The 10,887-nt window shown below is 54.2% G+C and overlaps 1 protein-coding gene across 4 annotated transcripts; it reads left to right on the top strand.

The window, feature by feature from the left end:
* The first annotated feature begins 881 nt into the window (after positions 1–881).
* LOC140499020 (uncharacterized) lies at positions 882–10,510 on the top strand. 4 transcript variants are annotated; one of them, XM_072599921.1, is made up of 9 exons: positions 882–1,156; positions 3,186–3,270; positions 4,238–5,099; positions 5,195–5,285; positions 5,785–6,005; positions 6,284–6,407; positions 6,742–6,820; positions 7,048–7,213; positions 9,880–10,510. In XM_072599921.1, exons 1-9 carry the CDS (start codon positions 1,097–1,099, stop codon positions 9,929–9,931), a joined length of 1,740 nt encoding a protein of 579 aa, XP_072456022.1. In that variant the 5' UTR covers positions 882–1,096; the 3' UTR covers positions 9,932–10,510. The 4 variants fall into 4 exon arrangements, with proteins under 4 accessions (XP_072456022.1, XP_072456021.1, XP_072456023.1 ...); XM_072599920.1 differs by lacking the exon at positions 9,880–10,510 and having other exon boundaries at positions 886–1,156; positions 7,048–8,624; XM_072599922.1 differs by lacking the exon at positions 9,880–10,510 and having other exon boundaries at positions 887–1,156; positions 5,866–6,005; positions 7,048–8,624.
* The last annotated feature ends 377 nt before the right edge of the window (positions 10,511–10,887 follow it).

Raw genomic sequence — 10,887 nt, 5'->3', positions numbered from 1 at the left:
AATTCACAGAACATTTATCAGGATTCTGTGGTCCCTTCCCTCAGGAAGCTTGACCTCTAGCTAGGAAAGATTGGAAGACAGAATGTTGGAGCCCTAGAGTCATAGAGATGCCCCTTTTTCTTTCCTCCCTGCAGGCTGAGTATCCCTCTCTTCTCACTCCCCCTACTCCCAAGAGGTGGCTAAAGAAACCTATTCAGTTCAATTCAATAAACATTCCTTAAGCACCTGCTATGGGCCAGGCACTATGCTAAACCTGGGGATGCAAAAAGAAGTCCCTACCCTCAAGGAGCTTACAGAGTCATGGGGAAAGACAGCATACTGCACGGAAAAGGAGACTGAAAAGAGTAGGGATGCGGGGGACATCATCTGGGGGAATCCAGCAAGGGCATCTTGCTCCATGGAGTGAGTTGGAGAAGCTATTTCTGCCCTGGGTGAAGGAAGGCATTCCCAGGAGTTTGGGACTCTGCCCTTTGCCCCCTGAATGGGGAAAATGGGTTGAGAGGAGACAGAGTCAAGGACTGATGAGAGCAGATGGGATGAGCTCATCCTGGGAGGGCATCTTGAAATCAGGCCACAGATGCCCCAAGTCACTTTTCCAAATCTCATGTCAGGGACAGCCTCAAAGGTTTTACAGCAGAAATAAAAGCCTGTCTTTTCCCAGAGTAGGTAACCCACTGCCAGGAGAAGAAACTTCCCCAAGATAAGGTGGGGTGCTGATTGAACCAATGAACTGTCACCCCATCCCACTTAAAAGTAAGGGATAAGATGTAAACCTCCATCAATCAGTCAGAGGGTTTAGACTGAGTGCAAAAAAATAAAAAAATCCCTAGACCCTGAGCTGTTTTAGACTGACTGAGGAGAACTGATCACTTCTCAGGGATTATCTAGGATATTTCAAGTTAGTTTAGAACGGATTATTGCAGACCTTGGAGCCAGCGGGCCTTCCAGTGAAACCCTAGAGGGAAAAGGGGAGGGAGGGCCTTCCTCCCGTCAGGTCCCTCCCCAGCCCGCCTTCCGTGGCTCTCCCGGAGCTTGGGTCCCTGGTTGCCGGGAAACCCCTCCCAGGCCTTCCTAGGAGTCCTAAAGTTGCTAGGAGATGAGAGGACGCTTGCCCCAGAACAGCAGTATGGGCAGCCTGGGCTCCGGAGAGGTGCGGGTAAGCTCTGACTGTAGGCTCAGGGTGGGGCCTGGGCTTGAGCCCTAGGAGTTTGTGGGTCCAGGCCCCCCTTGGGGCTAGGAGAGGCAGGATGGCCCAGAGCCCCGGACTGGGCTTGCACCTATGGAACCCTGGACAAGTCCCTCCCCCTCTGTAAAATGGAAGTAGGGTGGACTGTATGGACCCTAAGGCCCTCCCAGTTCTGACTTGTGTGTGAATGTCTTTGACTGGTAACGTGGGTGTGACCAGCTGTGAACGAAACCTGTGACCAGGGTCTATAGGACCTGAGGCCTGAGCTGAACCTCACTGACAGGGGGAGGAATCCCAGGACAGTCATGGAATTCCCTGACCTCGGCCAGGATACAGAGGAGCACTGAGGCAGGTCAGCCCCCTGGCTGCTATTAGATCCCCAACTTGAGGACCTACTGTGCACTTTCTGAGGCAGCCCTTCCTTTACACCACTGGCCCATCCTACTGACTGGGAAAGGGCTCGAAGAAACCCTTTGAACTTAACCCTAAGATCTTAACCCCTCTGTTTGTCTGGTGAAGTTGATGGGCACCTTCTTAAAGTAACGTTTTCAAATGTATGAAATGAAATACAGGATTCAAAACCAGTCAAAGATTAGTAAAAATCCAGTGTCCTTTTCAGACCCTCCTGAAATCTATATGCAGGGTAAGAGCCTCTGCTGTAGGGGATCCTCAGAGCGAAAGGTTGAGCTTGACCCTAGGATGCCCCAGGGACAGGCCTCTGATACTGGGCACAGAACACCCCAGACTCTTAGTGCCAAATACAGTCACTAATACACATGGCCATTGCTGTTCTCAAAGAGAAGGTGAAGCCATGACATGCAAGTGAACTGGGTTCCAGTGAGGCAGGGCTGTTCAGTCACCAGCCTCACTTTCTCCTCTGGAGCCATCTGGGGCCAGTGGCCAGCTATGGAGCAGGACTACTAGAGATGGCCCTGGATACAGTGTGGGACCTTGGTCTTTTCAAGCTAAGGTCTTTAGTAGGTCTCAGTTTGACTGAGGCAGTCCCCATTCTGTGATTAAGGCTAGGTAAGAAATGAGGCTGAGAATGGCCTCTTAAAAAAAATAGATCTGGGAGGGAAATATCCTCAGGGTTTCCTGCAAAAACAGAAACAATTGTTATTTGCAGTCATTCTCAACCAATCAGGGCCCAACGAGTGACCTAGTAGGGCTTGGTCTGGGACCAGAATGATTTGGGGTTAAGGCTGGACTTTAGAAAAAACCAAAAAAAGAAAAAAAATTCAGAGATTAAAATTTATATTCTCTTTGGGCAGAGCACCTGCAGGTAAGGTAAGGTAAGGTTATATCCTATGTGGAGAGAGAAGGAAGGAAGGAAGGAAGGAAGGAAGGAAGGAAGGAAGGAAGGAAGGAAGGAAGGAAGGAAGGAAGGAAGGAGAGAGAGAGAGGAATGAAAGCTGCTTTTCCCAGCTTGGTCCCTCATGGCGGCTCCTTCTCAGGGGGCTTCACAGAGGCCGCTGCTTATCCTTTGCTCTTGAAGAGAACCTCGACCTCAGAGGTGAAGATGTGAGGTGGGTACTCCTCAGTCAAACTGAGACCTGTTAAAGACCTTAGTTTTAAAAGGCCAAGGTCTCCCACTACATCCCTGGCCATCTTTAGTCACCTTGATATCGCCACTGGCCCCAGACAGCTCCAGAAGAGAGAGTGAGGCTGGTGACTCTGCACAGCCCTGCCTCACTTAAATCCAATTCACGCGGCCATAGAACCATAGGGCAGCTGAGCTGGGAGGGGCCTGAAAACAGGGAATGTCAGGTCTGGGAAGAACCTTGTCCATGAAAGGGTTGTTATGAGAACTAAATGAGATGACGTTTGTAAAGTGCTGGCATGTAGTAGGAATTCTTCCCCCTTTTACTCTTTGGTCCTAGAAAGGACTTAGATCTCTGCCTTCAGGAGGCTGCAGGATCCACAGATGGGGATCCCTGGGGATTTGGAACCCCTGCCTGGGTCCCAGTCTCCATCCTCCAGCTGGGTCCTCTTTCTACAGGTTTCCGAGTTGAGGGTTCGAGGGAGGTGGGACACTGGCGTGAGCTCTGTCCTGAGCCCTCCTGACCCCCTGAGCCAGAAACCAGGTAAGAGTCCTGGAGTCCCATTAAGCCCCTTTCACATTCCAGCAGTCCTGCCTATGTCCTACCGAGCTCCACCCTACCCCTCCCAGGCAGCATTGGGAGGCTGTGTGACTGCTCCCTGGAAACCTGGGGAATGCTCCTCCAGGGGATGGGGAGTAGGGCTCGGTAATCTCTGAAATCCTCCCTCACCCCAAGGACCAGAATTCATAGAGTCTCCATTCTAGGAGGCTAAAATGACGTGTTTGCACTCCAAGAGTCTTATCCCCTTACTAAACCATTAGCACCTTGAGGGGCAGAGACTGAGTTCCATCAGAACCAGAGCCCAAAGTAATGCCCACAACAGGCGCTTCACAAATGTTTGCTGTTTTTGTTGTCTGTGGCTGAAATTCTATGGTCTAAGACTCTGTGACCCTAAGGTTCTAGTATGTGGTACTGACCGTAAGGGCTAGAAAAAGTGGGGGATCGCTAGGAACTTTGGGACCTCAGACCATCCGATGGAGAGGGACCTTCAGACAAACAGCATTAGAGCTGGGAGGGGAGGGGCCTTAGAAGATGGGCACTCTGAGGTCTGGCCTTAGCCTGCAGGAATGTGAACCCAGGAGTCCTGGTGCCCTGTTGACTGGGAGGTTGCCAGTGACTGCCTAGAACAGTCAGTCAGTCACCAGTTTTAAACCTCTGCTGCATTCCAAGCACACTGTCCTCAAGGAACTTACAATGTAAGGGGAGACAACCATCCACAAGGACAGCAGGGGTAGGGGGGATGGGGAGCTCCGAAGTCCACAGGCCACACAGCAAGTGGAGATGGAAGACTTCTCTGAGCCCCTTTTGGACAGAGGCTCCATGCTCCTGCCCTGAGGTCCTTCCAGGGCTGAGACGTTGCCTCTCAGAGAGTCAGGTGAAACAGAAGGAGGAAACGACCCCACGCACACCTGTCCCATGCCCTTGACCCTCCCTCACTGCTCTCCCCCAGAGGCCCTGTCTGGCACTGCCAAGGATGCCCCACTGGGGGGGCCCGGACCATCTTGCCACCAAGAACAGTACATCTGGAGGTTGACCCATCTCCTGGGCTCCGTACCCCTCGGTGGAGGAGAACTCAGCCCCTGCAGCTCAGACTCCATTTGCACAGAGGATTTTGCTGCCCACTTCCAAGAGGCCATGGTGGGGGCTGGACTGCCTGAGGAGGGGCAGGAGGAAGTGGCCCGCTCCAGGAGCCCTGAGTCTTTGGGGGGCCACATCTCCCGAGTGAGCCAAGGCTCTCCTGCCCTCAACTCTAGGAGCCACCAGCAGGCCACCAAGGAGAAGGGAGCTGCAAAGTGCTCATGGCTCATAGAGGACCCCAGCCCTAGGTTGGGCCCATCGGCGCCAGGCACTTCAGGGGGAAGATCTCTGTCTCCTTCAGGAGACCCCTTCCCTGAGAAGCAGAGACCCAAACGAGATTCTGGAATGGGGCGGGCCAGAAGCCAGAGTGGGAGCCCTGAGGGACCCAGCCTTCACATCAGGAGCAGGAGTCCTCGACTCCCTCCTCCCCCTTCTGCCCAGGACAAAGGAGTCCACTGGGACCAGGAACCACCCCTGAACCTCCTGCCCCATGGTCCAACGTGGGAGGGCCCAGGCCTGAGGCAGTTCTCTAGGCCTCTGGCAGGTGAGGTGGGTTCATCTGGCTCCAGGCCTGGGAGGGAAGGGAGGACACCTGGTCCTGTCCCCTTCTCTTCAGGCCCCCGGAATCCCAGGCTGTCTCGTAAGCTCCCAACACCTCCCTGGGACTCTGAATCTCTCTCCCCATCCTGCCTACTAGGATACAGATCTCTCAGCTCCCACAAAATGGAGCCCAGGTGAGGCAGGGAAAGGATGGGGAAGGGGCCTGGGACTGCCCTGGGAAAGGACTGGTAACTTCTGAGCAGCTGCCTAGAGCCCTGTGCTTTTCTAGCCTTAGCCACAGAAAAGGGCTTGAAAAAGAGCAGAAGACCCTAGGGGACCCCAAGCCCTGGAAATGGAACAACAAACCGGAAAGGATGAAGGTGAGACCCTTCCTCCCATCCCAAGGGCCCCAAGGGGGAAGCTCACTGAGACAGTTTTGGGCCTTGACCCCCAAGGCAGAGTTGGGGCTTAGAGCTCCCAGGGCGGAGGGTTGGGGGGACCTCCTCTCCCATCCCTCTCAAAGTCCTCATGTCTCCCCTGGGAAAAGAAATATGGTCTTTTCCTTTCCTCCCCCTGGGACTGCAGATGGGGGCTGGGAAAGAAGAATCCCATGGACTCAGGAGTCGTGGGCAGTGAGGACAGAGGAGAGACCAGTGGGTGGTACAGTGGGGAAGGCCTGAGTTCAAATCTGGCCTCAGACACTTTCTGGCTGCAGGTCACTTAACCTTGGTCAGCCTCGGTTTCCCCATCTGTAAAATGGAGAGAACAATAGTACGTACCTCGCCTTTGTGAGGATCACATGGACGATAGCTAAAAGGGGCCTTGGCCACATCAGCCTCACCTCTCCTCACCATTATCCTCTTCCCATTGGAAATCCAGGAGAGCAGTGGTCATGGCACCAGGGAGGAGATGGTAGCTGGGGGCACACCAGGAAAGGAGACACCCTTGGTCTGTCCTCAGGATGGAGGCCCTGGTCAGCTCGGAGTTATGGAGGCTATGAAAGGCAGGCACAAAGTGGCCCGGGCAAAGTCTGGCACAAGTGAGAAACAGCAGCGGCTGATGACCGGGGCTCCAGCCAGTGTGGAAGCCCCCAGGCCTGGGTAAGCTGAGGCATGAGCCCAGACACTGCTCTTTGGGGCTTAGGCTGCCCCAAGCATTCCACTGGTCAGAACCCTAATGTGGGCCAGAGAGGGGTAGATACAGGAAAAGTTAGCCCTGCCTGACTTGAATCCCGAGAGGCCACAGGAAGAAACCTGGCCCAGAGACAGGAAAGGACCTGTCCAAGGTCACCTAGTAGGCTTGAGCCTCTGTCCCCCACCCCCCTGCTCCTGACTCTGCCATTGAGGAGGTAGGAAAGTACCCATCTCTTTTCTCCCAGGAGTCCTGGACTTGGGCTGGCGCTCCTCGAGGCCCTGATTGAGGCAGCCCGCCGCCGCCTCTGGGATGTGCATCAACAAGCAGAGAGCCTGGGAGAGGCTGTGCGGAAGTTGCAAAGTGACAGGGTGGGTGCGGACCCCTGGTGGGGACCTGTGCTGTGGAGGACAAAGCCTTCCCTTCTAGACTCTGTTTCCCATCTGTGGGATGGGTGGGTTGGACCTGAAGGTTCTAAAATGCCCTTCCTGGGCTTCTAGCCTCTGTTGGACTCCCTCAAGTGCCTTGTGAGCCAGGGGATCCTATTTCCCAGAGATGCTGAGATTCAGGGGGGTCTGTAGGCTAAGATGAATCCATCTGACAGGTAGGATCAGAATTCAGGCATGGCCAAGTGGGCAGAGTAGGCTGGGTTCCTGAAGGTCCTAAATCTCCCACTGCTTTCTCCCCACCCCACCCCCATCACAGCTGGCATCCGTGCCTGGTGGCTGCCAGGGGCCAGAGGCTTCTGTAGTGGACCAGGAATACTATGCAGACGGAGGAGCAGGTGAGATGGTGCAGATGTGGGGGCCCCCTTAACACTCAAGGGAGAGAGGGAGGAATTGTCAAGTGGGAGGGTTCAGGGCCCAGACAGCTTCACATCTGGGACCCTCAGTCTGCTCCTCTGTGAAATGGGGGCAAGGCTACCTCAGGATGTCTTGAAAAGAAAACAGACATTGGTAAATTCTAAGGGAATTTGGAACAGAAAAGGCCATGGCATATTTTCATTTTCAGATGAGGAGACTGAGATCCAGAGAAGGAGAGTCACTAGACAGAGGCCAAGATCACTTGCAGAGTGGCTCCTGGGCCCCCGAGGTTTGGGAAGCAGGAAGGAGAATTCACAGCCCTGGGTCTGCCCCCAGCATCCTCCAGCCTGCCCTGGCAAGGCCCACTCCCAGAGGTGTGACTGGGGCAGGGCTGAGGAAGGGCCCATGAGTCCACCAAAGCAGGCCCTCACTGGGTCCAAGCCTTGGTCCCGGGGGGATTCACCAGAGGGCAGGCCCTAGCCCTGTCCTTAGCCTGAGCAGCTCCAGAGAGCCCTCTGACTGAGACTGGATGGGCAGAGGGGCAGAGCCTTGGAACATCAAAGTGGGAAGAGACCTCAACATCCATGAAGTCTAGTCCACATCTGACCATACAACCTGTCAACAAGTGGGCATCTCACCTCTATTTGATGTCCCCCAATGACAGGGATCTCACCACCTCCCCAGGCAGCCCTTCCTGCTTTGGGATGGTTCTGATAGTTAGGAAACTTTTCCAGACCTCAAGCCAAAATCTGCATCTTTGTGCCTCTCCTGAGCCTGACCCTTCCACTTACCCAAGGGCCCTGGTTCTGCCTTCAGGGCTTGGCAGCACAAAGCTAATCCCCCTTTCTCTGGGTTAGCTCTTCAGATTCTGGAAGATGGTTCTCAGGCTCCCAGAGCCTTCTCCTGATTCCACATCCCTGATTACTTCAAGCCTCCCTTTGCAGACTCTTCCTTCCCTGCCCTGCTCACCCTCTGTTAGAGACCCCCCAGTGGACTGATGTCCTTCTTAAACCATGCTGACCAGATCTGAGCACAGCTTTTCATGTGTGGTCCCACCAGAAGATAGATCTTGGGATTCCTACCTCCCTCTTGTGGAGCCCTAGTCCTCTGCTAACTCAACCAAGGGCCTCTTTAGCTTCTGTGGCTGCTACATCACACCATGGATGCTGGTTGGGCTTGCAGTCCACTAAGACCCCCAGATTGTTTTCTTGCACAATGCTCTCTAGCCATGCATCCTACATCTTGTGACATTGTCCTTATGAACTCATGACTACAAGAAGAGAGCCCCAGAGATGAGCCTCAATTCACATTCTGGCCCCTCTCTGACATCTTGAACAAGTCATTTCTCGCAGCCTTAATTTCATCATCTATAAAATGAGGAGTTGGAACGTTGATGGCCCTTCCAGTGCTAAAGCGATGGCCCTACAAACATTCATCTCTATTTAACTTTTCCATTAACAAGCACTTATTTTCTCTCATTCCCAGCCCCCTCTCCCTTCCGCCATTGAGGAAGAAAAAAAAACCAAACCCTTGGGTCAGACATCCACAGTCAGACATTCTCAGTTGGCCAGAAGCGTGCCTCACTGCTCCCTGAGCCACCACCCCTCAGTCAGGAGAGACCTTGTCACCCGCTCTGAGATCAGAGGTCTTGAGCCTTTCCCACCATACAGTTTTGGTGACCTTCCCTGCATCAAGGCCCACCCTCCCTGAATCCGACCTCACAGTGTTCTGTCCTTCCACCCTCTTTATCCCCCAAATTTGCTCTATCTGAAAATCCGGTAAAGATAAGAATGCCTATGTGTCTTTGTCTGTTGGATGGGACATGACCTGGCCAATCCTTGGGATGCTCCATTAGAGACCACCTTATTGTCATTAGCCCATTAATGACCACTATGGATCCATGTGCTATGCTATCTGGCCCCTTGGTCTTCCTTTCCCTCGAGGAATACACGAGAAACCAAAAAGAGGGTTAGACCATCAGGAAACCTTGGAGGACCTGGGATCCCCAGGGTCTGGGAGAATCTGTGAATGCTTCTCTGGTGAAGTGAGGGTGAAGCTAAGAGTTAATCATGGGAAGGCCTGAGAGGGACTGGAGAGGCCTGGGAAGCAGAGAGGTGCCACAAGCACCCTGAAATAGGGCAGGGACCTCTGGTGGAGACATCCTACACAGCCATCTCCTGTTCTAAAGACCCTCCCAGCCCTGACATCCCCTGTTCTGAGGTCCCTCCCAGCCCTGACATCCCCTGTTCTGAGGTCCCTCCCAGCCCTGACATCCCCTGTTCTGAGGCCCCTCCCAACCCTGACATCCCCTGTTCTGAGACCCCTCCCAGCCCTGACATCCCCTGTTCTCAGGCCTCTCCAGTCCTGACATCCCCTGTTCTGAGACCCCTCCCAGCCCTGACATCCCCTGTTCTGAGGCCCCTCCCACCTGACAGTCATTCCACATTCTATCACTATCCCACCAATAGTCCTTTCCTCCCTATCACTTCTCCAAATCTAACTTCAAAACCTGGTGCAGAAAAATTAAGCCTCTGAACCCTCAGACTTCCTGACCCATAATTCTACAGTCCCACGGGGGATTATACGACTGGGGAACCCCGAAGGACAGGACAACCAGGCTGTGGTGTTCAGAATGGCCACAAGAGGGTGGCAGAGGGGCCAGGAGATGGAGATTGACATGATTCTCTGTCTCCTCCCCATCCCCAAACCAGGCAGTGGCCCTGGGCCACTCATCATGAAAGTCCCAATTATAATCAATCTGAATCCTAGAATGTCAGAACTGAAAGGAGACCTAATTCCAGATCCCCTCTGCAGGCCACCAATGTAACTGTTAAGGGGTGGAAGGGGGGCTTGTCTTTGGAGAGACCTCTGGCTTGGAGGTAAGGAAGACAGCCTGTAAGGGACTCCAGAGGGAATTCCCTCAAAACTCTGACACCCCTTGTTCTCAGGCCCCTCCCAGCTCTGACATCCCATGTTCCATGGGCCCTCTGGACTCTGACATTCCACATTCTAAAACCTTCTAATTCTGATCTGTTTTCAGGTTCCTCCAACGGGAATGGGACCACAGAATGTCAAAATCGCCCCAGGGCTGAAAGGAAAGTCCAAACTGAGACATCTGGCCCAGCCCAGACCTGACCCAATATTCCATGTTCCTTCAGACTTTGCTAGAAGCCCCCAGGGAGGGGCAGCTTACCCTACTTTGGGGCTGATCTCCTTAGCACATTTTCCCAGGATCCAGCCTCAGTCTGTCCCCTTGTCCCTTCTCCACTACTCCTGGATCTGCCTCTGGAGCTTAGCAGAACAAGCCCAATCCCTCTTCCAAGACCCAAAGACCTAGTCCTGAGGCTCTGGGTGTCCAGGCTCATGATCCTTTAGCTCTTGAGGACCCTCTTGCCCTCTAGCACACAGGGGCCTCTGGTTATAGATTCCAGCTCAATTGTGGCCCCACATTTGGGGCTGCTCTGCCACCCCCCCAGAGCCCTGCTCCTGGCTCTCCCTGCCTTGGCTCAGTTCTGCTGATCCAGCCAGAAGAGGGGGCAAGGAGTGACCTCTCCATTCAGGGTCTCCCCAAGACAAGGGGGCAGGGACGGCTAGTGTCCCCTAGTCTCTGATGGGCAAGATCTCCGCATCTCTGCCCCCCACAGAGTCACTGGTCCCTCTGAGGCTCTACTGGGCGGGGGGGGGTGGGAGGGGGGTGCTGGGAGGGGCAGAGGACGCAAAGCCCCTCTTCCCCACCAACTGCTAAGAACCCCAAACTGATCTCTGACCTGATCTGGGTTTTTTGGGGGACCTTCGCTTTTCTCAGATCAGTGGGTTGGGGATTCCCGAACCTAGGGGAATCTTCCTGGGTTGACCCTTAGCTCCCCAGCCCCGTCAGCACCACCCCTTCTGTCTACCCCAGCTCAGAGCCCCTGGAGGAGGGGGGAGTCCTAGGGGCCCAGCCCAGGTTAATGAGCACTGCCCTTTCCCATAAACAATGAGTCCCAGGCCCCTAATTAACCCATTGTCCTCATCCCCTGCTGGGAGGGACTGGAGAGGGAGGGAGGGG

This window comes from Notamacropus eugenii, chromosome 4 (assembly GCF_028372415.1).
Source record: "Notamacropus eugenii isolate mMacEug1 chromosome 4, mMacEug1.pri_v2, whole genome shotgun sequence".
Lineage (NCBI taxonomy): Eukaryota > Metazoa > Chordata > Mammalia > Diprotodontia > Macropodidae > Notamacropus > Notamacropus eugenii.
The sequence above is the reverse complement of the archived record's forward strand: the minus strand, read 5'-3'. Positions and strand labels throughout refer to the sequence as shown.